The sequence below is a fragment of the Danaus plexippus genome, chromosome 20, assembly GCF_018135715.1.
Source record: "Danaus plexippus chromosome 20, MEX_DaPlex, whole genome shotgun sequence".
Taxonomy (NCBI): Eukaryota; Metazoa; Arthropoda; class Insecta; order Lepidoptera; family Nymphalidae; genus Danaus; species Danaus plexippus.
This window is the reverse complement of record NC_083550.1, coordinates 2,265,665-2,292,605: the sequence shown is the minus strand read 5'-3', so window position 1 is coordinate 2,292,605 and position 26,941 is coordinate 2,265,665. Positions and strand designations below refer to the sequence as shown.

General features: G+C 29.5%; 2 protein-coding genes across 3 annotated transcripts; both read right to left on the bottom strand.

Moving 5' to 3' along the window:
• Nucleotides 1-10,330: 10,330 nt before the first annotated feature.
• On the bottom strand, nt 10,331-15,165 carry LOC116773861 (neuronal synaptobrevin-like). Of its 2 annotated transcripts, none has more exons than XR_009753060.1 (7): nt 14,982-15,164; nt 13,963-14,110; nt 13,646-13,724; nt 13,481-13,560; nt 13,359-13,410; nt 12,881-12,990; nt 10,331-12,392 (listed from the first exon to the last, which is right to left on the bottom strand). XR_009753060.1 is itself a non-coding variant. In XM_032666394.2 (7 exons), coding segments are annotated over exons 1-7 (444 nt in total). In that variant the 5' UTR covers nt 14,984-15,165; the 3' UTR covers nt 10,331-12,390. The 2 variants fall into 2 exon arrangements, 1 of the variants encoding a protein (XP_032522285.2); XM_032666394.2 differs by having other exon boundaries at nt 12,881-12,961; nt 14,982-15,165.
• Nucleotides 15,166-18,891: 3,726 nt separating this feature from the next.
• LOC116774026 (uncharacterized) lies at nt 18,892-20,605 on the bottom strand. Its single transcript, XM_032666633.2, has 4 exons — nt 20,535-20,605; nt 20,383-20,465; nt 20,089-20,224; nt 18,892-19,882 (listed from the first exon to the last, which is right to left on the bottom strand). Exons 1-4 carry the CDS (start codon nt 20,557-20,559, stop codon nt 19,821-19,823), a joined length of 306 nt encoding a protein of 101 aa, XP_032522524.1. The 5' UTR covers nt 20,560-20,605; the 3' UTR covers nt 18,892-19,820.
• Nucleotides 20,606-26,941: the final 6,336 nt, after the last annotated feature.

Sequence of the window (26,941 nt, the reverse complement as noted above, 5' to 3'; positions counted from 1 at the left end):
TTAATATTGATAAATATGTTACTTTTTTTATAATTTATAACAAATGAACGAAAAAAACTATGTAAATACACTTTACTTTATTATATAAATACTTTCCATGGTTTACCAGGTCGCGATCATGGTTCATTCATTCAAATGAGAACACAGTGGAACATCATAGTTTGGTACATCTGACTTCTCCTTTAAAACTTTTTTACTTTTCTATGATCCATGAAGCTGTATAAAGACTACCTTTCCTTATAAAATAACATCGCAATTGTTTTAGGATTTTTGTTTTTGGTTATATTCAAATCTAAGATTTATATCAGCCAGTATGAATATTAATGACGTCACTGGAAAAAAAACATACATCTCCATTTACGTCATGACGAAGGTTTCAAAGATTCTATCAACGTCAATATCGAGTCCAGTGATGTCATATTATTGTAGTCATCTGGTTTTTCTTGAGATTAAATTTCATATTTTTTTATTTAATTTCCAATAATCACAACGCAGGAGGAAAATATTATTATTGCACTGCATTTTCGTGGAAGAATCTATCTTTATTACACATAATTATAAGTATCAATAAATCTATAACATTGATACTCTTGTGCATTACCTTTTCTGTGATATATAACTATTCGTCGTAATTCAAAAACATTAAAGTTATAATCATAATTTATGACATTATATTATAGAGACAAATTCCTTTAATTCATTAATATTTCTTAATCAGACGAATATAAAATTGTAAAAAATAAAAGACATCTTAAATTGACATAAAAACTAATAAAACAAGGCGCCTTTAAACATAAAAACACGGCTCGTGGCAATAAATTACAAAAGAAAACAACGAACGGGATATTGATGATAAACACGCCATAAATTTAAACCTAAAGAGGTGTTATAATTATAATGTTAAACCGAATCTTCTTTCTGTTTCTAAACGTCTGTTGTGTTCCAATTTTAAAAATTTAATAACTTGCACACACGTTTATGCCAAACTATAATAATAATTTATTTATGGGTGTATAATTGTAGTTCATTACAAATTTACACAAGGTTCATTATACAGAATTTATCATGGCAACATTCAGCTTTGAATATTTTATATAATATGATATGATATGGTCCATTAGTCTGCAAGGCTTTCATAAACATTATGCATAAATTCTATTCTAACACTTGTCACTAACGAATTATATATCTGCACGTAAATTGGGTCGTATGACTAAATCACAGAATAAATTAGCGAAAGGAATTTTGACATAATAATTTTACACATAGAGTATTGTTTAGGAAGCCGCCATTTTTTATTATTATTATTTACTATCTGTATTATGTTTATCTATAGTATCATTCATTCTTAACGTATTAAATCAATTTATAACAAGACTGAAGTAAATTTATAACCAGGGAACAGAATTCCAATTGATATTGATACGAAACTCAGAATTTGTCACCAAACTATTGTATTGATTTATGTTACCCTGGTGACTCACGGGCGGTACATTGTTTAGAACTGTCAGAACATATTAATTAATCCTTACATTTGGACGATCGTTAAATTAATGTTTTAGTTAGTAATACAAGGCCGACACTGTCACATACGATGTTCTATTGAATATTTTGAATTTAAATATAAAATAAATTTGTTGCAAACGTCAAATCCTGCTACTGTCAATATTTATTAATTTTTATTATATGTTCTTTATATGAATTTCAACTTAAATATCAGCTTAACATTGCTTCCATGTTTAAACCGTTGCAAGAATTATTTATTAAGAAAAAAGAACTTTATTGCTAGAGAATTAATGTGATCTAAGATTTTCGCGTGTTCTCATTTAAATGAATTTAAGGTTTTCGAATACCACGCGTTTTTTATTATTTTATTACTACATACTCCCGACGTTACGGTTTCTCTAAAGCAACCGTGATCACAGACAGACGAGATTTCAAAAGCAACATGCATTCAAGCAATGAATGATTTACATTATGATATGATTTTTAATCCTTCATTCATTCTTTCCTACATTCATTAAATTAAAAACAATTTCATTTTCTGCCATTCATTTTCCTCAAATGGAATCAATATTTAAATCTCTAACCGCCATCCCGTCTTACCTCAATAAATGATTGTTTCTCGTAAATTTAAAAGGAAAACACAATAGATATCAAGACAACCAGAACGAAAATCATATAATAATTACTTCATTAATATTAACTATCCTCAGTTGATATTAATGTTGTATTACTTTACATTAATTCATGGAAATAGAGTTTCTGCAAAATATACACGATTAAATTAAGTACGTAGTATGATAATGTATTGACGATTTTTATACAATGAATATCGGAATAATATATTTATTTTTAAGTACATATATGTACATATTGTATAGATTTTTAAGAATATGGATGTTGTTGTTTGTTTAAAATATGGCCTTTAATAATTTGGAGTTATAATTTTTTTTGTATATGTCACTTCAATACCCTACAGACCTTATTGTGTGTGACAGATGTCATTCCAAGCAATGACCTTGGTAATAAACAGAATTCATTGTTAATGCCAACCATGGATTTCTATAATAAAGTTTTCGATTCAAATATAACTTTAATTAACGCAAACCTATATTATAAGGTTAGTTTGGAATTATGCAATTTTTTTAAAGATGTTGAAGTTGTGCGATCTATCTACACGACTAACTGACAGCTGTCAAAACAATGACAGCTATTAAAATGTGATGAGCAAAGAGTACATTAAGTACTCAAGATTATAATTCGTTAAAAAAATAAAAACGTTGACTTTGGCAAAATATTCCACTATTCCAGTGCGAATGAAGCCAAAGCATAAAAAAAAAGAGTAGGTACATGAAAAAGTTATATTACATATGTAACGATGAAGTTTTTTAAAATTCTCTAATTTTTCCTCCCCTTTTTCTCAATTTTTTCATTATTATGATCCTGACAGTAATAAACACAATAAAAAAAATGTGAAATATAAGTATTTATATTTCACAATTTTTTATTCATAGCTTACCCAATTTAATGAATTAAAAGAAAGTTAAACTCACTCTATAAAAAGTTATAACAAATATTACACCATAAATATTTCAAAATATACTTTACTATCCTTTATATGTAGAAGAAACTGTCCTAAATCAACTTTCTGATAATAGTTTTACTTACTTAAGGACATCATTAAATTATACTAATAATTTAAAGAAAAAAACATATGCAAATGAGATCATATTCGATAAAGTTAACATAGATTTAACCCAATATATTAATTATTAAAGATGGGACGAAAATAATATCTTTTTAATAAGTTATTCAACATGAACTAGTAATATCAAGTAATGTTTAATGTTTAAAATTAGAAACAGTTCAATGTCTTCAATCTAAATGAGCATAAAAAACCTCAACTGTAGTTGTATAACATATAAATTATACATACTTAATTAAAGAGAGTCTTTTGTTTTGAAACTACTAAAATATTACCATATAAGTCTATTAAATAATATTATCAACTTAGTTCTTTCTTTTTTTTTGGTACTAAAAGAAGGTTTTTATCGATAGAGCGCAACACTACAGAAGTCTAAAATACGGAAGATAATAAAATTTATTTACATTTTCCATCCATCCTTACCAACAATCAGACCTTTTTTTTATTGTAGCTAATGATTTTTTTTTTTGAGAATTTTATGCATTAAAATTGTTTTATATTTTATACTTAAAAGCTACTTATTAATTGAAATATATAAATAATATTTCCATTTAAAGCAATTTCTTACGTGACAGGAATTTTTTATCTTATAAATATTAGCTGCTCATATCCATTCAGCCGATTGGAAATTCGAGTTGTTAGCAAAGAGTTTGTAATAAAATAATTTAAAAAATATATATAAACATCAAAATATATATAAACATCAATATATTATTTATTTTTTTTATTACAATAAATGGATCATTGAAATGTCGCTATACGTGAACCACTTCCTTATAGTAAATATCAGTTATTCAGTTGTACTATAGTTTTGAACGTGTGGTCCTTAATTAAGACATAAACCCATAGGCTTTGTCTCGAACGTGACCCGAGAACTATAACTACACAGCGCAACCCCGGTAACAAAGACATACACACAGACATAACACACTGGAAGTAATTTTATTATTCTATACTAATTACACTATACAACCTACACTAGGATGGCCCTTTTGTTTAATAGGCTTCCGATTTTTGCTTCGTAAGAAATCTTTATTTTCTGAAGTCATAATTCTTTTGTATATGTTATCATTGATATATGGGTTAATACAATTTTAAACAGTTGCGTTCTATTTAAATGTGTTTTGAATAGTTTATATTATAATAACAATGCGAATTTGATGACCAGAAAAACTTTTTTAGGAAGACATATTTCATAACAACATAGGTAAGAATCTTATAAAAATTATAGATATATATATATACTCTTAGAAACAAGGTAAGAATTGACTTTTTAAAAAATAACATTCGATACAATTCCACCGCTAATTTATTAAATTTACACAAAAATAAAAACAATTCTAAATGAATAACTTTCAACTATCTTGATTTAAACTAATCTTTACATGAATCCGAATATAACACAATCGAAAGATTTAAACACACTTCTAAAATCTACTAACGACTAAACTATCACACCAACGCGCGTTACGAACGAAAAAGAGCCCTGATGTCCTCTGACAACTGCTTATATGTCGTTCGATTCTCTCCTACCCTCTCATATTCCTACATTGATTCTCTCCTACCCTCTCATATCCATCTCATATCCTACAATACATATATATATAAACCTGCTAATGCAAGCTTAGCTATTAAACCTCTTGATATAACCGTCATTATAAACGTTAAAAAAGAATGTACACATGCATTAGCTCCTTGTGAACGTGTGTTTGTACTTGAATAACGAACTCCTCAATATATACCATTTCCAGTATACATAAATCCATTTTCTATTTCAGCTGATATTTCTTCACCCAGAGTTAGTACGCGGCGTTGCCGGTACAATTTTATGTCACTTTGACGATGTTATCGAATGTGCAAATGCGGCCACTCATAATGCTTCCAGGGGACCTCAACTGGTTTTAATTCAACTTCGATACTATTTAAATCACACATTTATTTTATACTAAAATATGTTATAAAGACGACGCACTTAAAAAAAGGTTGTTTATGAAGCAATAGTTTATGTGTAGTATAAGAGTATAATTAAATACAATTTAAATGTTTACAACATCTGCATTTATAACAATTGCATGTACATTATGAAATGTATTCACAATATTTTGCTTAAAGTTCAACTCAGACATGTATCTCGTGAATCTGTAAAGATGAGATTTAGAACAATATTTATATGGGAATTGTATTTTATTTAAATAACTTAACAAAACAACGCTGTTTGGTTTTTAGTAATACTTTTAGCTGAAAACAACTCTCTCAGCAACGATACATAGAATTGGCAGTTTTGTAAACATAATTTTGACAATTTCTCCTATAAATTTATTTGAAATTGTATCTTTCTTTATTTCACATTTACCTTAATTTAAGATACTTGTAAAGGTCTCATGTTATATGAAATGTTAAATATCAAGACTTATAATAATGGATAGTCCGTAAAACGATCTAACAGGAAATGACGACACTTGATTCTGATATTTAAATAATTTCACAAAAAAAAACAGTGCTGGAAAGAGAAATATGATTTAAAATACATATATATGTACTTCCATAACAATTCACTTCCTATGAAGCCTTTCGCCGTATATATACATATATACAGGCTTGGTGAAGTAAATTTATTGCCAACTCTATTCTATTAACCTATAATCCTATAATTCCTAAGTACGCATTACGCCGAAATTAAATAGGTCTAAGAAGGCTACAATTTGAAACCTTTTATATACAATGAAAAGTTTTTTAACATTTACTATAAGTATGCAACTTTCAACTTGAAACGGAGTGTTGCCAGTTTTCATTAATAAATCTATGTAAGTACACTATAGTAGGGATAAACTTTAATAAGGAACGTATGAGAACTATATAGTTAAACTATATAAACCTGTGATAATGGTAGATATCAAATTATCAACAATCTAGTAGTTGGATTGTAAAATTTTATAACTCAGATCACTTAACCCCAACATGTACTCGGAGACGGCACTTAGCCTCTAATAGTACTGCTGTTACAGTAAACACTGAATTGATTTTATTAGTTCGGTTCGTAACATCTTTAAATGTATCGAATGACTTTATGAGTAAATAAAAAATATTCATTAAGTATAGATAATATCAAAACATACATAATGAAGTTTTTTTTAAAACAATTTTTTTGGCATGCCATGCAAAGTCATACTTGCATACCCGCATGCGCATATAAGTATAATATCTGAATGCACGATGAAGCATGCTCCCTTTTCCCGTCCATATCTCACACCTCTAGCATGTAAAGTTAATTGCCTCAAACTAGTTACACAGCCACCGTTCGCTTAACATTTATCAATTAATTGATAACGATCAACAATTATCTAATATTGTTGTACATAATTTGATTATTTTATATAGGTCCATGAAATCATAGACATTGTTCCCATAAACGACTATCTACTGCGTCTCTGCTCACGTATCCTTGTACCGCATATTAGTGTCAATATAATAAACATATTATTTTCATTATAAAAGTAATTCTCGATGATTTATAATATCACAATACGTTACGTGTTAGTCAGAACAATAACGACAATGATTCAAAATTGTATGGGCTCCAATCTAGTTTCATATCGCACGCGTTGGATCGCCAGTAGCTTCATTGTAAACGGAGATCATATTATTATACATAAATACGTTATTATATATATATATCCTGCATAAAATAATAATAATACTGTTTTACTTATTATTTACATCGTGTTTCCTAAAATGTTCTGTAACAGTACTAGTTATCGTAAAGAAATATGTAGGACAAGTAAATGTGGGAAGTAATTAATTCTTTGATGCAATATATTCTTAATAACGTTATTATTGTTGTCTGAGTTAGTCAGTTTTAAAGAGTTAAATTCTTGATGTTTAATAAAACAATGTTATAGAATAGGAATAATATATGAAATCAATTCTGGACCGGCCTCCAGTGATCAGGCGTGATTGAACGATGATTGTATCATTATATTCTTGTCTAGACCCTACCTAGTGCCTTCGTGGGACTAAAAAATATTTATATTTTGTACAGTTAGAAGCAGTTGTTTTATTGTTTCATTTTAGATATATATTTGAGATTTAATTAAGGCGTAGTCTTTGTATGTGTTTGTTAGTTTTTTGACCACAGCTCGGACTTAGTATGCACATGTTCTTAATTATGCTGACAATAATGTTTTTAACATTAAAGCAATATTGAGCTAATATTTAACAAAAGTTTAAAAATGAAATATAGTATGAAAATTTCATGGACACGAGCAGGAATCGAACCTACGAATTGCTTGATTTGTTTATTTCCTTATTCATATTTAAATTTTAGTATATATTTATTTTTGAACTTTGCTCATGGCTTACATATATATTAATATATATTTGTTACTGGCTTTTACTAACCACTAAGACTTTTTATAAATGTTTGCCCTTTTTATATTGATTTTTTTATTTCTTTGTAGATTAAATGCTATTTTATATTTTCATTGCCCCTCAGTAATTTAATTTCTATGATACAGATTATGAGCAGTACTTTACTTAAGGTATCCTTATTTCGAGAATTGCAAATATCTAGTATAAAATGTAACCATTATTATGTTTTAGCTACATTGGTTATAAATTTTAATGTCCAAAAAAGACAAAGGCTTGCTCCGTACAGACAGCAGATACTCGTAGAAAAAAATATATATATAGCGGTAATAAGTAAATAATTTAAGAGCTTTATTTGCAGTTATATTTATAATATAAATTATATATTTAATGATAAAAAATGTACACGATTGTTGATAAGATGTTATCATTACCTATGTACCGGAAAAATAAGGTAAGTTACAGATGTGACTCATGCTTTACGCAAACTAATTACTATAATCTGTATAATATGCGAGTGATCAACTAGTGTAACATTTATTTGGGACGCGTAAGGTTTCATATAAATCAAAATAAACAGTACAGTCAGGTTTGAAGCAAGTTCCTATGTTATAATCTCGTTCAGATAATATATATTCAGAACGTTTTGTAACATATAATCAAAATTTGGTCTCACTTTCGATGCGAACTAAATTACGTCTGTCGTATTGAAACATTATTCATAACAGAATAAATTACGTAATACGAAAAATATTTGCTAAGTATCATAGGACTCCGGTAAGCTTAAACTTGGTTGTGAAATTTGTCAAAGTTAATGTTAGTGTGTAAACAATTCAGTTTTTGTCCGACAAATAGAAACGTTGACTTCGGTAGAGTATTCCGCGGTTCCAGTGCGAATGGAGCCATAATTAAAAAAAAAGTTATTATATTAATTGATTTTTTAAAATAATACTTTAAGATTCTTTTTAATACGTATAAAGTCAGGTTTCAAATATCTTCGGAATCATACAAACAATAGCTTTCGACAGTTTAAAAGTATATCCTTCAACTTATTTGATAAGAATAATGTTACGTAATAACATGAACTCTTAAACAGGCCAAGCTTATATGTCTGTTATGTTACAAGTATTGAGGTCATTCGACTTTAAAACCACGGTCTATATTTACAATGAAGCGAGGGTCGAGGTCATGGAGACGAGAATAAACATTGAAGGAGCAAAAGAACTTAAATATAAAACACCACAAACACCTGACAGCCTCATTACCGGGAACTATCAACACAGCACCTACACACAAACAAACTGACATATACATTTAACATACAAATATAGTTACACTTGTAGCTTCTTCTTCATTTTTTAAAGTATATTTATCTGTGTTAAATCAAAATTAATATCACATATATTCTTACGCCATATAATGTATTAATTTTATTTTATTCTCAAAATAATACAAACGTTAAATAGAATATTTTTTATTTCTTTCGTACTTAGGAATGTACAAATAGTATCACCTCTCACCTCAACTGCTTTCAGCTTGACGTGCAATTAAATAATGCTCCAAGTGTTCACACTAAATTCAATATCTCCCAGCCATCCAGATCTAGTTCTGATGATGCTACTAAGATAACTCGATTCTCACTTAAATATAAAAAAATAACCTATAATATATAAGTATTTTTATGTACAAAGGACAGAAAACGTATATTTGTGACTTAAGAGTTATATTGATTGAAATTATTAATTGTATAAAATAATATATATTAAATATATGATAATAAAATCGAATCAAATTGATATTTATAATAAAATTTAAAGTTTAAGAACCGTAGTAGTGTCTCGGTTGTATTCAAGATCAGTTGTAACTGAACACGCTTTGTTTTCTTAGACAGTTCCCACAGCGAAAATAATTGAGTGTCCGTTCAACGAAATATCGTATTCGCACATTACTTGTGTACCAACACATAAATAACAAGTAGATCAAAGCTAAAAAATAAAAATAATATGTACTATCACATACAACCTTATTATAAAGTAAATTGTTAAAAAAAAAAAATTTACTAATCTTAATGCAAAATGTCATAGATGTCATATTTAGGACGAGTAAAAAGTTTGAATGTGTATTTTTTTTCAATATTTAGAAATATTTAAAGGCATCGTTTATCCTTTTAATTGAACCTAACATTAAGAGTTCATACACTACCGACATTACTTAAGGCCCAGTGACACGAACGCATAACTCACGTCATACCAACCATTACTGTAAGTCAAAATGGCGGGTATCAAAGAGAAAGCCTGCTCTCTCACATCATTCTCAGACTATAGTCTATGAGGGCTTACGGAACAGAGCTTAGACCGTGAAATATAAAATAAAATAGTTCTTAAACAAACGGGATACGGTCGAGAATCCAATGAGTTCCGAATTAATTTTATTCTCCCGTGTGACAGGACTAAATTTATCAATTTACGAAGATTGTGCTTTGTCTTACATTATTAACACGTTAGCGTCGTGTCCGTGGCGTTGCAATGGTTGCTAAATATAAAATTATGGATACATCGCCACCACCATAACACATTGTAATGGTGTAATGTACGTCATTGATATTTGAAAGGTTCCAGCTCCATAATAATAAATAGCCTCTAGCGCCCTTTGTTGCAATAAGGGCGGTTACACACAGATTAAATTGAGGTGCAACAGTTTCGCTGCAAAATGATTCCAACTGAAATGTATAAGGTTCGAATTCAATAATATCACATATCGGTTCATATGATGTATTTCAATAACGTGTAATTTACAATATTCCGATGAAATTATTATTACACTAAACAGTTTTTTAAAGTGCAATTAAAACTTCACTATTCTAACTATTAATAAATATTAAAGATTTAAATGATTTTTTTTTTTTTGTAACATTTTTTTTACATAAAAAATTATACATTTATAATGTATTGATTTAATTTACATTATTTTACAAGAAACGAAACATTCAAAAAATTAAAACAAAAAAACAATGTATGCATTAATTCTAATAAATAATAAAGTGAATTTATTTTATATTTTTAAAATGTAACACTTAATACAACAAGGAACTTATGCAGTAACTATTGTGCCAAAGTACTGTTGGACTTAAAAATCAAAACTCGTTACGCCAACCGTACTTAAAAAAAAAATTGCCATTAAGAATATGAATTGTATAATTTAAATTAATTATTGTTACCGAAAGTCTTAAGCGATAGTGACAGATTAAAAAACAATCTATTACAACACACATTCATATAAAAAACTAATATTGTCAATGGCACCATTACATTTCCTGTAGATGTAGGTACGTAATATATCACCTAAAATGAATACATAGATATACATGTATATATAAAGCAGAATATAATATAGTAACTTGAAACGAACGCCTAGTACCTACATATATTCAGGTCATACCCGTCATTCCGAACTTGTCAATTTGAGCTAAAATTAATATTATTATTATTTTTAAAGACTTTAAATTCAGAATTTCTCTTCCGTCGAACTTTTGACAATTTTTTTTTTTTTTATCATTCCAGTCAAAAGTCCTGGTTTTATCAGAAGAATAAAGATAATTAGTTGTAATTTAATTGACATCTTAAATAAGTAATAGTTCACAATGCCTTTAGTCCGAGCTTAATTGTTTGCAAAAACTATTGAAGTTTGCAAATTTCTTCCTGTTTATTTTCCAGATATATTGTCTTTAACAAAAAAACTCATACTAAAGGCAATGTTATTTAACACAACCAAAGATACAATCTAAAAATATTACACGTATTGTCAATAAAGAATTATACTTCGTTACTTATTTTAAAACTAAAACGTCGGTGTTGTTAAAGTTGTAATCGATATTTAATTAAATTTTAAATAAACATCTTTTTTTATAATATATAGTCCAAAGAATAATTTTTTTATTTACTAAATTGACTTTCGTTACATATTCAAGACGCAAAATATAATGCTTAGCAACAAACAGCCTATATTTATATTTTATATTATCAATGGATACATCTAAAACAACAAGTTTCTTGCTGTTTAAATATATTAAATTGAAAACAAGATGCTTTTACTGCGACTTTGCATCTTGAAACTTAAGATAGTTTTCAGACTTCATCATATTAATGAAATACTCTGAGCTGTCTGTATTGATTTTCAAGAAGAAACTCCAGGTAAGTGTAGAATAATATAATACAATTATTTCGGATTGAAAACAGATTCTTTGGACTCATTTATTTTATTATATATTAAATATATATATATTTTAGACACCACCATTCGATTTATGTACTATCAAATAACATAGCTAATTGTTGTAGGCCGATATTGAAACATACTTTTATATAAATATAATTACAATGAGGCAAGGCACGCAAATAATTATTTTTTATAGCGAACAAACTATTTAGAACAGATTACACGATAAATTTGACACCTATATTATTATCTATTTAATAAATCGAATCACATTAATCTATGTCTATAACCGAGTTTAATCTTAATGTATTTATTAATTTATTACTTCTTTAAACTCTTATGACAGTGTTTGATTGTATTCCAATGGGAATTCAAGAGGATTTAGTTAAATTAACATATCGTTACACATGTAGGTTCTGTGAGAGTAAATAATTAGTTCGTAAGTAACACTATAAAGCACAATTTAAATATATATATAATTTTGAAAATAGAAACGTAACTTTTTTAATCTATACTAAATCTACGCGACCTCATATTTAATGCTGATTTCCGAACGGTTATACGAATATTCCTTAAGTTGAGATGCACGATTACATGTATTTTCCTGAAATTTCGAAAATTTATGAGATTACAGTTATTTATATTTACCACAGGCACAAAATATCTAAAATATTTTGTGTACAAAACGTCAGTATGATTTGTTAAAGTGTAATGTATTAATACAAGCGAATTAATGTACATGACGTGTTGTTTCTAAACATAATTGATAATTTTTTTTTTTCAATCGAAAATTAATGTATTTTTATGTAAAAAAATGTAAGCTTATTTCAAACATATTTTCTGTGATTCGAAAACAAACGATGTACAATTTATGTGATTTTTGTTAATGTGCACACAATATTGAAATATCTAATGTCCATGTACTCGATGTCAAATGAAAGTGTAAAAATGTTTTTTGTAAATATAATTATATATTTTTTTACATATATTTGATAGAAGCGTAGTTTCCGAGCAAGCTATTACAGCGTCCATCTAACATCAACACATCTAGAAGCTAACGTGCGGGGATGAGGAAAGATCAGATCGACTTACAATGGCTTGGGACAGGTGTTGTTGTATTCTCCGCTACGGCTGGGCTGAGTCCGGTCATAGTGGGTGTGGAGCGATTTCGAACTAACCAAACATTTGTTTAATGTTATCACCTGCAAACAGCCGTAAGCACAACATACGCCACGAAGCCTCTAGCACTACAAACTTAACCTCATCTGGGCTTCAGTAACATGTGGTTTGTGAAGCTTACAACTAGTATCCTAGATATAAAAGTGAAAGATCAAGGCCTCAGTAAGCGGAGAGCATCAAGAAGACTAAGCGGATCATTTCATTAAGGATGTATACAATTCCATATTTAACATCACACCATTCAAATATATCTATATTAAATCAATTAATTGTGTTCAAATCATCGATTAAAACACTATTTTAACAAATATCACAGTATCTAACGGCAATGTCACATCTAAACAATCATAAGTAACATCTAGTTTCATAGTAATAATCTTAGTATACTCACCAAACAGGAGTCCAATGATAACGATACCAATCACCCCCATAATAATCATCATCTGGAATCATATCATGGAATAATATTATTTCATTATAAATGAAAATGTCAGCTTTTTATTTATATTATACCTTAAGATTTTGAAGCCAAAATTTGTTCTTCAAACTCTTAGCTTGCTGTTCAAACTGCGATGCTCCCTGCTGAAGCGCGTCTATGTACAAAGAAAGCATTAAATATTTAGTATAAGTAGTTGTAATTTATATTATTATATAATATTGTTAATTTATATCTCTAACCTGCTCTATCATCAAGTTCTGATAGTTTGGCATCTCTGTCTAATACCTTCTCGACGTTAGATTTCATAATATCCACAACCTGAAATATGATTCATATACTTAATTTAAGCGTATTTAAACTTAAGTAACTTTCAGTCAGGAAACAGCGAACACTTTCATTTAAAATATTATAACTGCATTAATATTATAAATATAAATAATGCAAAGATCGGTCATTATATAATATAATCCAATATGTTTGGAGTGAAATATTTTTGACAGCTAAGTTTAAGAATTTAATAAAAAATCCATGGGATCCTGAAAAAAGTTAAACCTACTTCATCGACTTGCGCCTGGGTCTGTTGTAGCCTCCTCTGGGCAGCAATCTGTTGTGGAGTACGAGGTCCTCCGATGATTTCACCATCTGGACCGGTTTGGGGCTCCGCCGGGGCAAGACCCCCAGGAGTGCCGCCTTCTGGTGCTGCCCTGAAATCAAGAAAATTATTATCAACAAAAGAAAGTAGGTAACATTGAAGAAACCTTTTTTCAATACCAGTCTGGCACGATGCCATATCAGCAGCGCAAGGACGCCAAGCTAACATATTCAAGATGCGACAATCTAATATCTTATCAACCTAATATAATATATATATATATATATATATATACAAATAATGGATCCCGACGTTTCGGTTCCTTGTAGTTTTACATTACTAAAACACCCGCAGTATATCCGAAAAACAATAGTTTTATTTAATATATTTATTTCCTATAGTAAAAACCTTAAAAAAATATTTAAAATAAAGCAAAAGTAGCCATTGATTTAGTGACTCAAATAACAAAGCAATAAGTTATAATATCTGTTTTCCTGTTACATGTCAAATCAAAGTTAAATTAAAAGCAATTTTATCTATTCTTAAATAATACACAACTCATCGATTCTGAGTCACTTTATTTCGATTGGCGTAATATTAAATTTTCATCCGCATTATACTTAATTACAACACGGATGTGATTATTAAAGACATGAGGTTTCATATCTAAGACCACTGTCTACGAATACATACGTACACGTATAGTTCCCACACGTTGAACTACCATTCATAACTTTATCAATATCGATAACTTTGTCGATTAATCGATGTATCATAAATGTCCGTAACTCTCTTGTATGGTCTGTATCATCTTATTTAAAATATATTAATGCGACATCAGAAATAATTTCATATTCCACTGTTATTGATTTACATATACAAGTAATTATGAATTTCAGGACGAACAGCGATTAAGTGTCAAAAAGCTTAAAAAAAGTGATACTCATTTTAAAACGAAGTTCATATAAATATGATATACTTACATTATGGTTTTATTACCAAAATAATCACTGGTACAGGAGGAAGTAAGGCAAAGGGCTTAGTATTACACTAGCGCGCGAATGCCGCAAAGACTAACTGAATCGGCCGCAGTAACATCGCGTCCAAATGTGTTAGGGGGAGCTTCTGAGTCTGCGTTATGGTATGTAGGTCGAGGTTTTGGCACTACACCATAGACATTTTGGATTAGAGTGAGTGTTTTCCATATTGATTTGATATCATGAAACGATCCAAGTGATCACCCAAAATATGTATCTTTTTTTAACTCTGTGATCTTAAAATATTTTACTTAAAATATTTTTATTTTTATTTTTTATGTATTAATTCAGGAACAATTGATATAAGAACACTGGATTCTCTGGGAAGTCTAGATCAGATATAAATGAGATTATGAAAAAAATATAAAAAATCAAGATTAAGATATATATTTTTTCATATTAGATATTTATATAATTTAAGTTAAAGTGCTTTTCTGCCTGAATGTACGTTAGACCCACAGCGGGCATGCGCGGCACTGCGTGTATCCGCATCGATTGACGCGCACTCGTGAGGTAGGTCCTGATTCATTTACACGTATCAATGGATGCTGTGCATGAATGTACCACATAACATCCTGAACTTTAGACGGTATATTATATGATTATTAGTAATATAATTATTTTGCACATAAAATTATACCTTTTTTTATAACAATTACACCTATTATAGTTTTTCTTTACTGGTAGACTTTAATGGTTAAAGAATTATGAGAATAGACTTTTTAGTACTGAATTTATATACTTTGAAATATGTTTGTTGGTAACAATATTTTATAAGCTTGTTATTTACAAGTTTCTCGCAGTAATTAGGCAGTATTTTTTTTTAGGATATTCTTGTAAAAACTTTCATCGAACCATTCGAGACGTCAGAAACTCGTCAGTTTTTTATAGCTCAGAATTATTTTTATAGCTTTCATTGCATATTAATTAAAAAACTTTATAAAAGCGTGCAGTTTTAGATTATAGATCCTGTAGGTATATAATATTTAACAACTGCCTTATAGTCCCTACGTGGTGATCGGGAAAAAAAAACCCAAAGATAAGGCTAAATAATGAGCTGTACTTTGAACTTAATTAAGCGGTTTTCGTACCGACGGTAATATAGGACCAATTACTATCATAAATTAAAATCCGTTGAATTCGTTAAATGTACATATGTATGAAATTTAAAAATATTTAATACGTATCAATTTTGTATTCCGTAATATGAATATCAAGAAGTCTTTAGATAAATATATACTTGAATGTTTATTTTTTCATTAATAAATAAATGTAATACTGATAAAGATATTAGCTATGTTGTGTAGTTAACATTATATTTTACACTATTATTCATGTATTTCAATTATTCCTTTTATCACAGTATCCTTGTTTGGAGCCACCTCATCATTGTTGGACGGAATCTTTTATTTGTTATTGCAAAATGGCCTTTACTGTATAGCATTAAGATTCAGGTGAAATCGATTACGTGTGGCCCTTTACAGTACGATGCTTAATGCGTACACCAATAAAACAATAATACATTTGATACCGAGCATATTTCTTAATATGGACATACCAAAGAATAGAAATATTAAAAAAAAATATTACTTTCATTCAAACATCGTTAAAAAAATGTAATTAATTTGATGTTTATTAATTTACTGGCCGAATTTTATAGTTCTTTATAAAGTTTAAGTTAATTTTAAGGTCATTATTTCGCTGTCGTTGGCGCATTGCCTGGACACTTAAATTAGAACTTGCTTTAACGTCAGATCTAATCTTATCTAATTAACCGGTTAGATGAACGTTAACAAGAAAAATCTGGTTAAAATACATTAATCCTCTACTACCATTAAATTACATTACATTATTTACAGAAGTTTTCCTTCATTAATTAAATTCGTTACATCACATGTACTTATATATTGAAAAATATTTACGACCATTTCTTTACGATAATGTACAAAACTATAGAAAACCAAATGAAGCATATATTTTTAATAAACAGGGCCGATCCACTCAACATCGTCTTATGATAAATACATTAAGTATAAATTTTATAAGGCCATTAAAATTAGGGCGGTCGGGCCTCGAGCGAAATTGTTGTAAGCCTCGGCCGCTCACAAAGAACGCCGACTAATCAATTGCCTCTAGAACAAAACAGAAGAAAAATGTACCAACTATCATATTAACAAACAATCACAATATCCTTAATTCATTCCGTTAATTAATTCCGATTATGAGTAATCGTGTTTTGTCGAATTGTAAATGTAAGAAGTGTACAGTATTGTTCATCAATAAATATTTTAACTGATTTATGTACTGTTCTTAAATTAGTAATGCACGGATTAAGGAAACCTTTATTTAACGAAATAATATAATACTGTTATATTCTTAATTAAGTGTTTTGATGCTATCAAAAAATTTATCCGTTATCTAAATGACAGACTAACATATTAATTACAAGGACATTAATCATGATTTGTCACAATAAAACATATCTACTAATATCATCAAAGTTTCTGTTTTCATTTAAATTCAAATAAAAAAAAAACGACGCGACGTATTTTGATCAAATATCAATATAATATTTTATTCATCTCTAGGTAAAGTCAATTTTAAATTACTAATACTCGAGTGAAACCGCGTGTACAAGCTAGTGCTGCACGTATCTTGTACTGGGATGTGTACAGGTGATACCGACATTCTATCAACAATTAGGCCACTTAACTTGCAACTAGGCGCAAACAAATCCATGCTTTGTCCACTGAATTAGCGTTTACCGGCTAAGTGCTGCTATCCTTGTTAACTTTTTAGGTTAACAAGGATCTGTGTTGGCTGAAGCTTCGCAGGCTTTGGAGGCTTCGAATTGGAGGTACGTGAAAATAAATTCTGATCTATTTCACTTTGTTTAAGATATTTCTTTAATGAAAATACTAGATGTAAAGCATTTGAATATTAAATTGCTTAAAAACTTTCTATATATTAAAATAATATTAATTAATCTTTATAAATATTGTTTGTAAATAATATCCTGTAACTAAATGAGTAGTTCATAAACTATCAAACAAAATAGGCTTGCAATTGAGCTTAAAGCTTAGTCCAAGATAAATTAATCCAATCCAAGATAAATAAAAACAAATCGCAATTATTATTTACATAAAACTAAACCTAAATTAATATATGACATTCATATTCATTTCACAACTAATAAAATATTATTGAATTTACTTATAAGTATATTTACCTCAACCTATCTATTCTTAGGGAGACGAACATAATAAAACAATGAGATATTGTACTAAAATATAACACAAACACAAAAAAATCTAAAGCAATACTAAAATAAATAACTCATTAAAAATAACCTAAGTAAAATAAGGTTATATAGGATAGGTACCATAAAAAAAAACTCCAATGCAGAGGTATTTTTAAAAATAAACGTTATAAACTATATGCTATTCATTTCTATAGCAACGTAAAGATAAAATTTCAAGCAAATTAGTTCGTTGAATTAATAATATAATAATATTAGTTTAAAAATATATATGTCAGAATTTTTACTCTAATACTAACTTAAAACGGTAGTGGCCATAATAGCTCAGCTCATTAGCTGTAACTAGATAGTTTAGCGTGGCATTGTAAAGAGTGCTGTCACCTTAAGGCGGGCTAAGGCAAATTTCGGCGTTTTTCTGGCATTATCGTACACTTGGTAATGGAACCGGATCGTAAGAGCGGTGCATCTGAATAAATACATATACAGGATGCTCATATGTGGATTGCGATAAGTAATTAATTTAAATAAAATTAATGAATAATATATGTACGTAAACATAACACATTAGTATTATATGTAAATATTTCATAGAAGTTTCAGATAAAAGTACATCGGATAATTTTTTACACCCGCTGTATATTGTAGATTGTGTCTACAATATAAGTAGCAAGGTAACTGGAAATGTATCAAAGATGTGAGCCCAAACAGTCGCACGTGTTACTGTTCGGCTTTTATGGTAACTACGTAAATATAGATTTCAAAAAACTACTTTATTGTATGTATTATCGTATCTTAAAGAATTTAACAACAATCGATTATAAAATAGACCAGACGTAACTGATTTTTTCTTTGTTTTAAATTACTTACTATATATTTTTCACAACATTTATTATATATGAAAATGTTACGAAATTAAAATAATTGTGATTCAATGGTACTGACATGACCATGGCTTTAAAGTATATCAAATAGTAACTTCCGTTTAATGTCATTGTCAACTTAATTTAATATATCAATTTATGACTCACTCTATTGTTAAGAAAAGCACTAAATTCTAATCAATAAGTTATTGTTAATTTTTATAAGTATAATTAAAAAAAAACAGAATGTGAAGTGAATCCAACAAACGAGAGTTAGATGTCAATGTATTTCACTCTTATTCAAAACGCCCACACTAAGGTCAACACTTCACTGTAAGTCATACGTCAAATACGCGAGTCAGTTGTTTGTCAAACATGCACACGTTGCTTCTGTTTGTGAACATTATTTGCGATCTAATTATATACTCTGCTATTGGCGTCTTGTTAGTGTGTGGAGGTTATATTTTTAACGTTTATTTTATTGCAGGAAACTGTTTTAAAAAAATAACATTAAAAAAATAACAAACTATAGCCGCTAGATTTTGTCAGCGCTTTACAAACATTAGAGTAAATTTTTTTTTTACGTTTACTATCATTAACTATTTTTTTATATTTTTTATTATTAAATATAATAACAAATTACAATTCATTAAATGGCAACATTATCTAAGCTCGTTCCATAGCAGCTGCCTCGTATCTGCATACATCAATCTTAACATGGCGGTACTCTGGAAAAAAAAACCACAAAGGCAACTAAAAAATATGTAGTCCTTTAAGAATTATGCTTCTTTATCTTTCATAAGCTTCTAGCTTACATTTTTTTTTTTCTTTTCAATTAATACTGATACTTAAATCAAAAAAAATTGTAAATTTTCCTTCTAATGGGTTATTTTCTAATTCTATAATTATTAATTCAAAATATTTTGATACTCACGTTTTTTCTCATCGCAATTGTATTCATATAGATCGCAGTTGTCATTAAACATTCTAGAAATACCCAAGGAGTCTTGTCCGCAAATGGGCACGAAATCATGTTGACATTGGTCGGCCATTTTGCAGAAATTAATTACCTGTTTAGTTACAAATATTATTTTTTGTTACAAAAAAGAACAAGAGTCCTGAATAAAAGTCAGTAGTAAATAAATAAATGTTCAAAAAGAGATAGATAATTAAAATTACGAAACAAAAAAAAGTCATACAAAAAAATAGTCAAATTAATAATACTTACAGGTTCTAATGGAAAAAAATAATCTTCCGCTTCGATTTCTACATGCGACCAAACCTCTGACACAAATATCAGAATCAATATGCCTGAAAATAAAATATGATTTTGTGTATCAAAATCAAAAGATAAATATACCTTTTACATTTCAATATTACATGTGAGTATCTTTAAAACTTTCATTTCTGTGTTGGTTCAGCCTGACTCTCGTGAATGCTCTAGTTTGAAGTTTAATGTTTTGTTTATATTGTTATCTTGGGACAGGAAATTTTCTCAAAACAGTGTTCTATGAATATTTCGTAAATACAGAACAGAGATAATCAACATTTTTAATAGAACCTGTCTTATTTTACTAGTTATTTTGATATATATGTTTAAAATATTTTATTATTTACAAACATACTAACAACTTATTATATATTAATTTACAGTATACATACATATTATTATATACTAAATCCTAGAAAAATAGATAATTTTTTTATTAATGTAGTTCATCTAATCGAACTAATTACTAATTATGACAAACAATTAAAGAGGCTGTTTGAGAAATAATAAAAATTTGAATTAAATTAAAATTTAAAATAATTTTTCCTGTTATAAATATCACCTCATATGCCACTAAAGTCTTTCAGTAACATATTAGTTGATATATAAATCTGCATATATGCGATTATAAAGAAATGATGTTAAGGCAATTAAATTATACTACCTGATGCCAGACATCTGACAGTTTTCATAGGCACGCTAAACATAATACATCCATACAAAAACATGCACGCATCGGATATTATCATTTAATAGATCGGCAGCAGCAAGATGTGGATGAACGTAATTGTTCATTGTAAGTAAATACAATTATTATTATTTTAAACGAAACTATATAGTGTTTGAATATTATGCCATCTGACATGACGTGCGTGGAATTGAAACCGAAGGTGATGAGAGTACTGTCCCTGTAATAGCTTATTATTTCTTGCTTTAAAGATACCAAAGTTGTAACTGGAAGGAAAGTCAGGCGCAGGCATGTTATTCGAATTCCATGACTTGCGTAAAATGGAAAGTGTCTCGCTTCGTCAAGATGCGAGGGAGATCTACAAAAATAGGATGGGGTTTTAACGTGTCCCAACTAGTAATTCGATGGTAAAAAGGCGAAGTAAGAATAAAATCGTACAATTTCTGACCGGATTCTCCGAAATATATCCTAAACAATACTGAGAAAGTACCCTATTTATGTCTATACTCAAGGCTGACTATATTGGTTTTAATAAAGTCGTGGTTACCGATAATTTTTTTTGCTTGTCTCTTCACGGGGTCCAGAGCCATGAGATGATATTTGGCAACACTATCCCAATTAAGACAGCAGAATTCCACATACCACTGGAAATATACTTTGTAGAGACAATGAATAAACCTGCCTCGGCGTGATGTACTGCAGTTTTTTTGCAATAGCACTGAGCTGTGTTGCAGCTAATAAAGCCTTGAACGCAATGAACCCCCAAATGATAAGTTTCGAGAACACCTTAATACCTAATAACTGGAGTTGGTCGGTCCACAAAAAACCAACATTTGAAAAAGTTGGAGTCAAGCTAAACGAACTTGCTTGTGTTTTGGTGGCATTAAATTTGACAACACTGGCATTATCCCAAGAAACGGTCTTAAAGTGTGAAACTAACATGCTCTATCACAGCCTCTCTGATTTCTAAAGCTGTATTAATACCAGTACAAAATAAACTATTATCTGCGTTAACCAGACGTTCGTAAATAGCAGGTAATTTATGTGAAACGAACGTAAAATCGAGGAATCTTTTCACACAAGCAGCCCTAGGGCATAGAAATTCAGGCCATTACAACAAAAATAGTAGTGGTTTTTAGTGTGATCACATTTGGTCGAGCGGTATGGGCAAGCTTCACCACCCATGGGGACGTCAGTGAAAGGAATAAACTATTCTATAGTCTAAAGTATTACGTCACTTATGTTTTATGCGCATCTGGAAGGACCTTCAGCAGAGAAGAAAACTTGCTTCTGGGGATTAAATTTTATGAAATCATCACATTCCAATCTGCTGACTCGTATAGCCCCATTCACCTTTAACTAAAAAGCGAGTGATCGGGAGAAGGATATGTCTATACAGATTTAACCAGACAGAAGTTCGAGATTCTCAATATGAATAAGACTACCATCGTAAATACGATATATCTATCTATATACCTCTAGATCTCTGGTCACCGGAAGTTGTAAACAATTTGTTGCATAATCGTGCAACATAACTGTAGCCCTCTTTTAACATCTTGGCTAAAATAGCGAAAAGGAAAAATTCTATTAATAAACGCTATTCTCCCATGGTGGTCAGAAAGCTTAAATGGAAACAGTTAGTTTTGATGCTGAGCAATAAAATTTTCTAAAAGGACCAGCTGTGCTGAAGGGTACTGACTTTGAGCCACTTCAACAGTCTGACTGACATGTTGAATTAACTATTCTGCTATCTATAGACACCGGTAAATACTATTTTGTCCACACCAGTGCCTTTCAACATCCAGCGTGTCGTGAAATTAGCTTAGGCAAAGTAATTGGGATGCTGACAGCATTTCAGATGTCATTTAAATTATACACATAAAAATACTCACAAGTCGTTCTGGATAGTTAGGTACGCCGCATCTGTATAGAAACAAGTGTGTCTTATGAGTCTCTAGGTAGTGGTGGACTTGCGAGAGATTAAAATTCTGATATAAGTATGACCCATTTTCTGTAAATGAAGCTGATGCCGCTGTAAAAATTTACTTCCTCTTTTTTAACCTTTTATTTGTTATGCTGATATAGTGAATAGGAAATAACGAGGGTAGAAGTGAAACGAAGCCTTGAAACTATAACTCAACAACACAACCATGGTACGACTACCAGTATGAGCTTGATTTTATGAATGCAGTTAAGCCCAAAGCTCTCAAAAGCCCATTTCTAAATCCAACTCCTTTTCAAGATCAATGATGCGGAACAACGAAAATCTTGGCATATTATACTCGGCACCAATATCAAAGCAACTATTGAGACTCATCCTCCATTAGCTTTATCAGACAACATACCGGATCAAACCGAATTGGTTGGCGGCATAACTTTGTCTTATAGGCAGTACAAATGCTGGCGGCCAATGTTTGGAGTCACATCGAGAAATAATATATTTATGAGGTAATATCTATTAAGAGATTCACACGAATTGGAGTAGCTGTTGCCAACTTGTTTGTCAATGTGAAATTTTAATCTACTATACCAGTCCATCCCCTTTTTTCCTTGAGAAAACTCATGAGACAAAATATGAGGATTAAAATAAAATGCCGTATGCCATATATTATGACATACCAGTCCTTTAACGTCGCGTTTGAATTCTTAAACAGAGAAATGCATTACATTCAACCATTAAGTTCATAAGCTAAGCACAGATTATACGTAAATTCCAAGAATGCAAATTTAACTTAACTATTTCATATTCTAATTAAGATAATTAAAATCTATCCGTTTTCCCAATTCAATGTCATCGTTTATACCGTTAAGTGAAATTATCAGATATTCTTAAAACTGAATACGTTAGGATACATTTAATTTAAATATACCTCTTTGTTTTAATTTTAAGCATAAACATTAATTATAAGAGCAGAAACTTTCCAATGAGTGAAAAAAATTCCAATGAGTGAAAAAAAATTTATATACATTCAGGGCATATCTGGGTCCTAAAATAAAAATCTATTAAATTTTTTTAGCCTTCTATCTTCAATTGATTTCTTGACAAAAATAAGACTTTTTTGCTATAAATATGTCTATTTATTTATTAACACAATTAAAATGTATTTCAAAACCGCGAAAATTGTCAAGAAAAGTTTGCTATGTAATAAAATACTGACTGGATGTACGTTAATGACAAATGAATATTCAAATTTTTGAACTCAATTAGTTTCTGTTTAAATAACTAGTGATCGGATGTTCCGCATAGAAGATTAGTTAAAACCAGAATTGTACACTAATTACTACAAGTTTACAAAACATAAGAATATTTTCTTAACATCTAAGATATTTAAAAAAAAATCCTCTCATAAAAACAACCTGTATAATGAAAGTAATGTTTAATATTTGTATGAAAAGTACTTGTTTGTTATAATTGTTATAATTAACATTCCGTCTTTATTCGATTATATTAAAAACTTATTTTCACTACAGACACATTGACCAAGAGATGTTGCCATACAATAATAATAAATAGGAATTATCATATTACCAGGCAATATCTTAATTGCTCGACGATACCAATACTAATATATTACAGCTATTAACTTGTATGAGACCTTATGTATATTTATAAGACCATAAATATATGTAATTGCATCTGATCTAGACTAAATAGTTTCTAAAACTAATTACTAGCATACCTTTGAGGGTATTTTGAAATTAATTAAACGGTCTATTTATTTTCTTTCAAATATATATTAATATGATAAAAATATATATTTTTTTTATAAGAATAATTGTGTTTATATTTCAGATATACTATTGTCTCTCGGACCAGCCGCCTGCCATCTTCCTGATTACGCATCCACTCCGTCCGTAAGAACTGATCTATAAATTAAAATTATATTTGATTTCATATATATTAATAGATAGTGATGTCACTGGATTTGATATATTGAGGAAGCGGTGATGCAAACATTCGTTTTATTACAAAAAATAATAACAAGAATCATATAAATTATTACTTTGATTAATTGGTTGTTTGATTGAATTTGATCCTAAAATTTTTTTGGCTATGAAAAAAATATGCAAATTATATAAATCGCTTGCATTTGAATCGAGAAATAGTTTTTTTTTACACAATTTTGAAGTTTAGATATGCATACCTGTTTGTCGTTATAGTATATGTTTTTGATAATATTTAAGATAAACATATGCACTACATAAAAAAAAAGAATTAAAATCATTAAAACATAGTGGTAATGTTGCTGGTAAATACAGTAGAATACATGTAACCTATATATGAACATGCTTATGATTTCTTTGCAGAATAAGATAGACCAATTCTGCAGTTTGGCCGAGACTTGTATTCATGACACGATACCAATTTGCGGAAGAATGGGAGACGAGAAGAGAACGTTCCTGGATCTGTGCGACTTACTCGAATACGCCTGTGATACAAATCAGGGTAAAACAGCTGTGTCACTTGTTACTAACTTTATATAATCAATGTTACAAACTCGTTCATTCACATTTCCAGTGTTCACACACATAGAAGATATTCCTGGATGTCCCTCAATAAAGCAAAGTTCTTAAAATTTTAACCTTTTATTAAGTAAACGCCGATGCGAGTATAATAAAACGAGCATCGAAATTACAAAGCAGAATCGCGCTCCGGGACTAGTTATTTGCAGTACAGAAATCAAGCGTAACTTTTTTTTGCAAAAACAACATCTTTACTTAAATATGTGTACCATTACTGGCTTAGTCTGACCTGAGATTGGCCATGGCGATAGAGATATTGCGAGTTTTGTGGGCGTGACAGAGATGAAAATATCCCGAAGGTTGACCGGCAACAGGTTGGTAAGTATAGTGAGGGCATAAGGTACAAGCGAGCCCTTATACAGTATACCAATATCGTAAACTGCGTTTAAACGACAGTTTGTTAATGTGCAATCTTTATTGAGGTATAAAGATTTTAACGTGCCACTAAGAAATCTCAACGGCTTGCCTTTATTACGTGCAAATGGAGGCTTTCCAGCTTACATTTAAATAGAGACATTCAGCGAGAAGGTCGTCACATGCGACCTATTGTAAAATCTTTTTATTTTCGTTACTTAATAAACGTATAATATTAAACTAAAAATTTGTCAATCTAATATGAAATATTTTCTTAAAGTGGTAAAGTTATTCACAATTCCTGTAAGCAAACAAGCCGCGATATCTCTGGGCTTGCGTTCCGTGAGAAAGGTACAATTTGAACAAGGCATAATTAGCGAGGGCATTAAATCAGAGCCCGCCCGCCGATTTCTTTGATTAGGCACTACGGGTCAAGTTTAACACAGGTGGATTTAAGGGGTCAAGGATACAAATTTTAATAAAAATATTTGAGCCTTATAAAAAAAACGATATTAAATATGTTTTGCGCTGTAATGATACTTTTTTGTTTAATAATATTTTAAAATAAAATATAAATCGAAGGAAACTCATATTATTTTTTACATTTATGATTGAAAGGTAGCGTTTTTTAGGTGGAAGGGGGAAATACAAAAAGTTTCTTTTACCTCACAGTATATAGAGCTTATAACTTTAAAAACTATTACACCACAACTAATGGGCCCATTATTTCATTAACTTATAACAAGTTATTCGAGTAGGTATATAAATAAGAAGAACTTAATTAATATATTTTTTATGGTTAGATCAACTTCAATGGAAATATTTTCTCTTTTAAGACAACTTAACAACTCAACACAACTTAACAAGCCTTTGATTTTTATTTCAGACACTTAATTTTTTTTATTTTTCTTTAAATATTCAAAAAGATATTCCCGCCATAACCTAACCCGT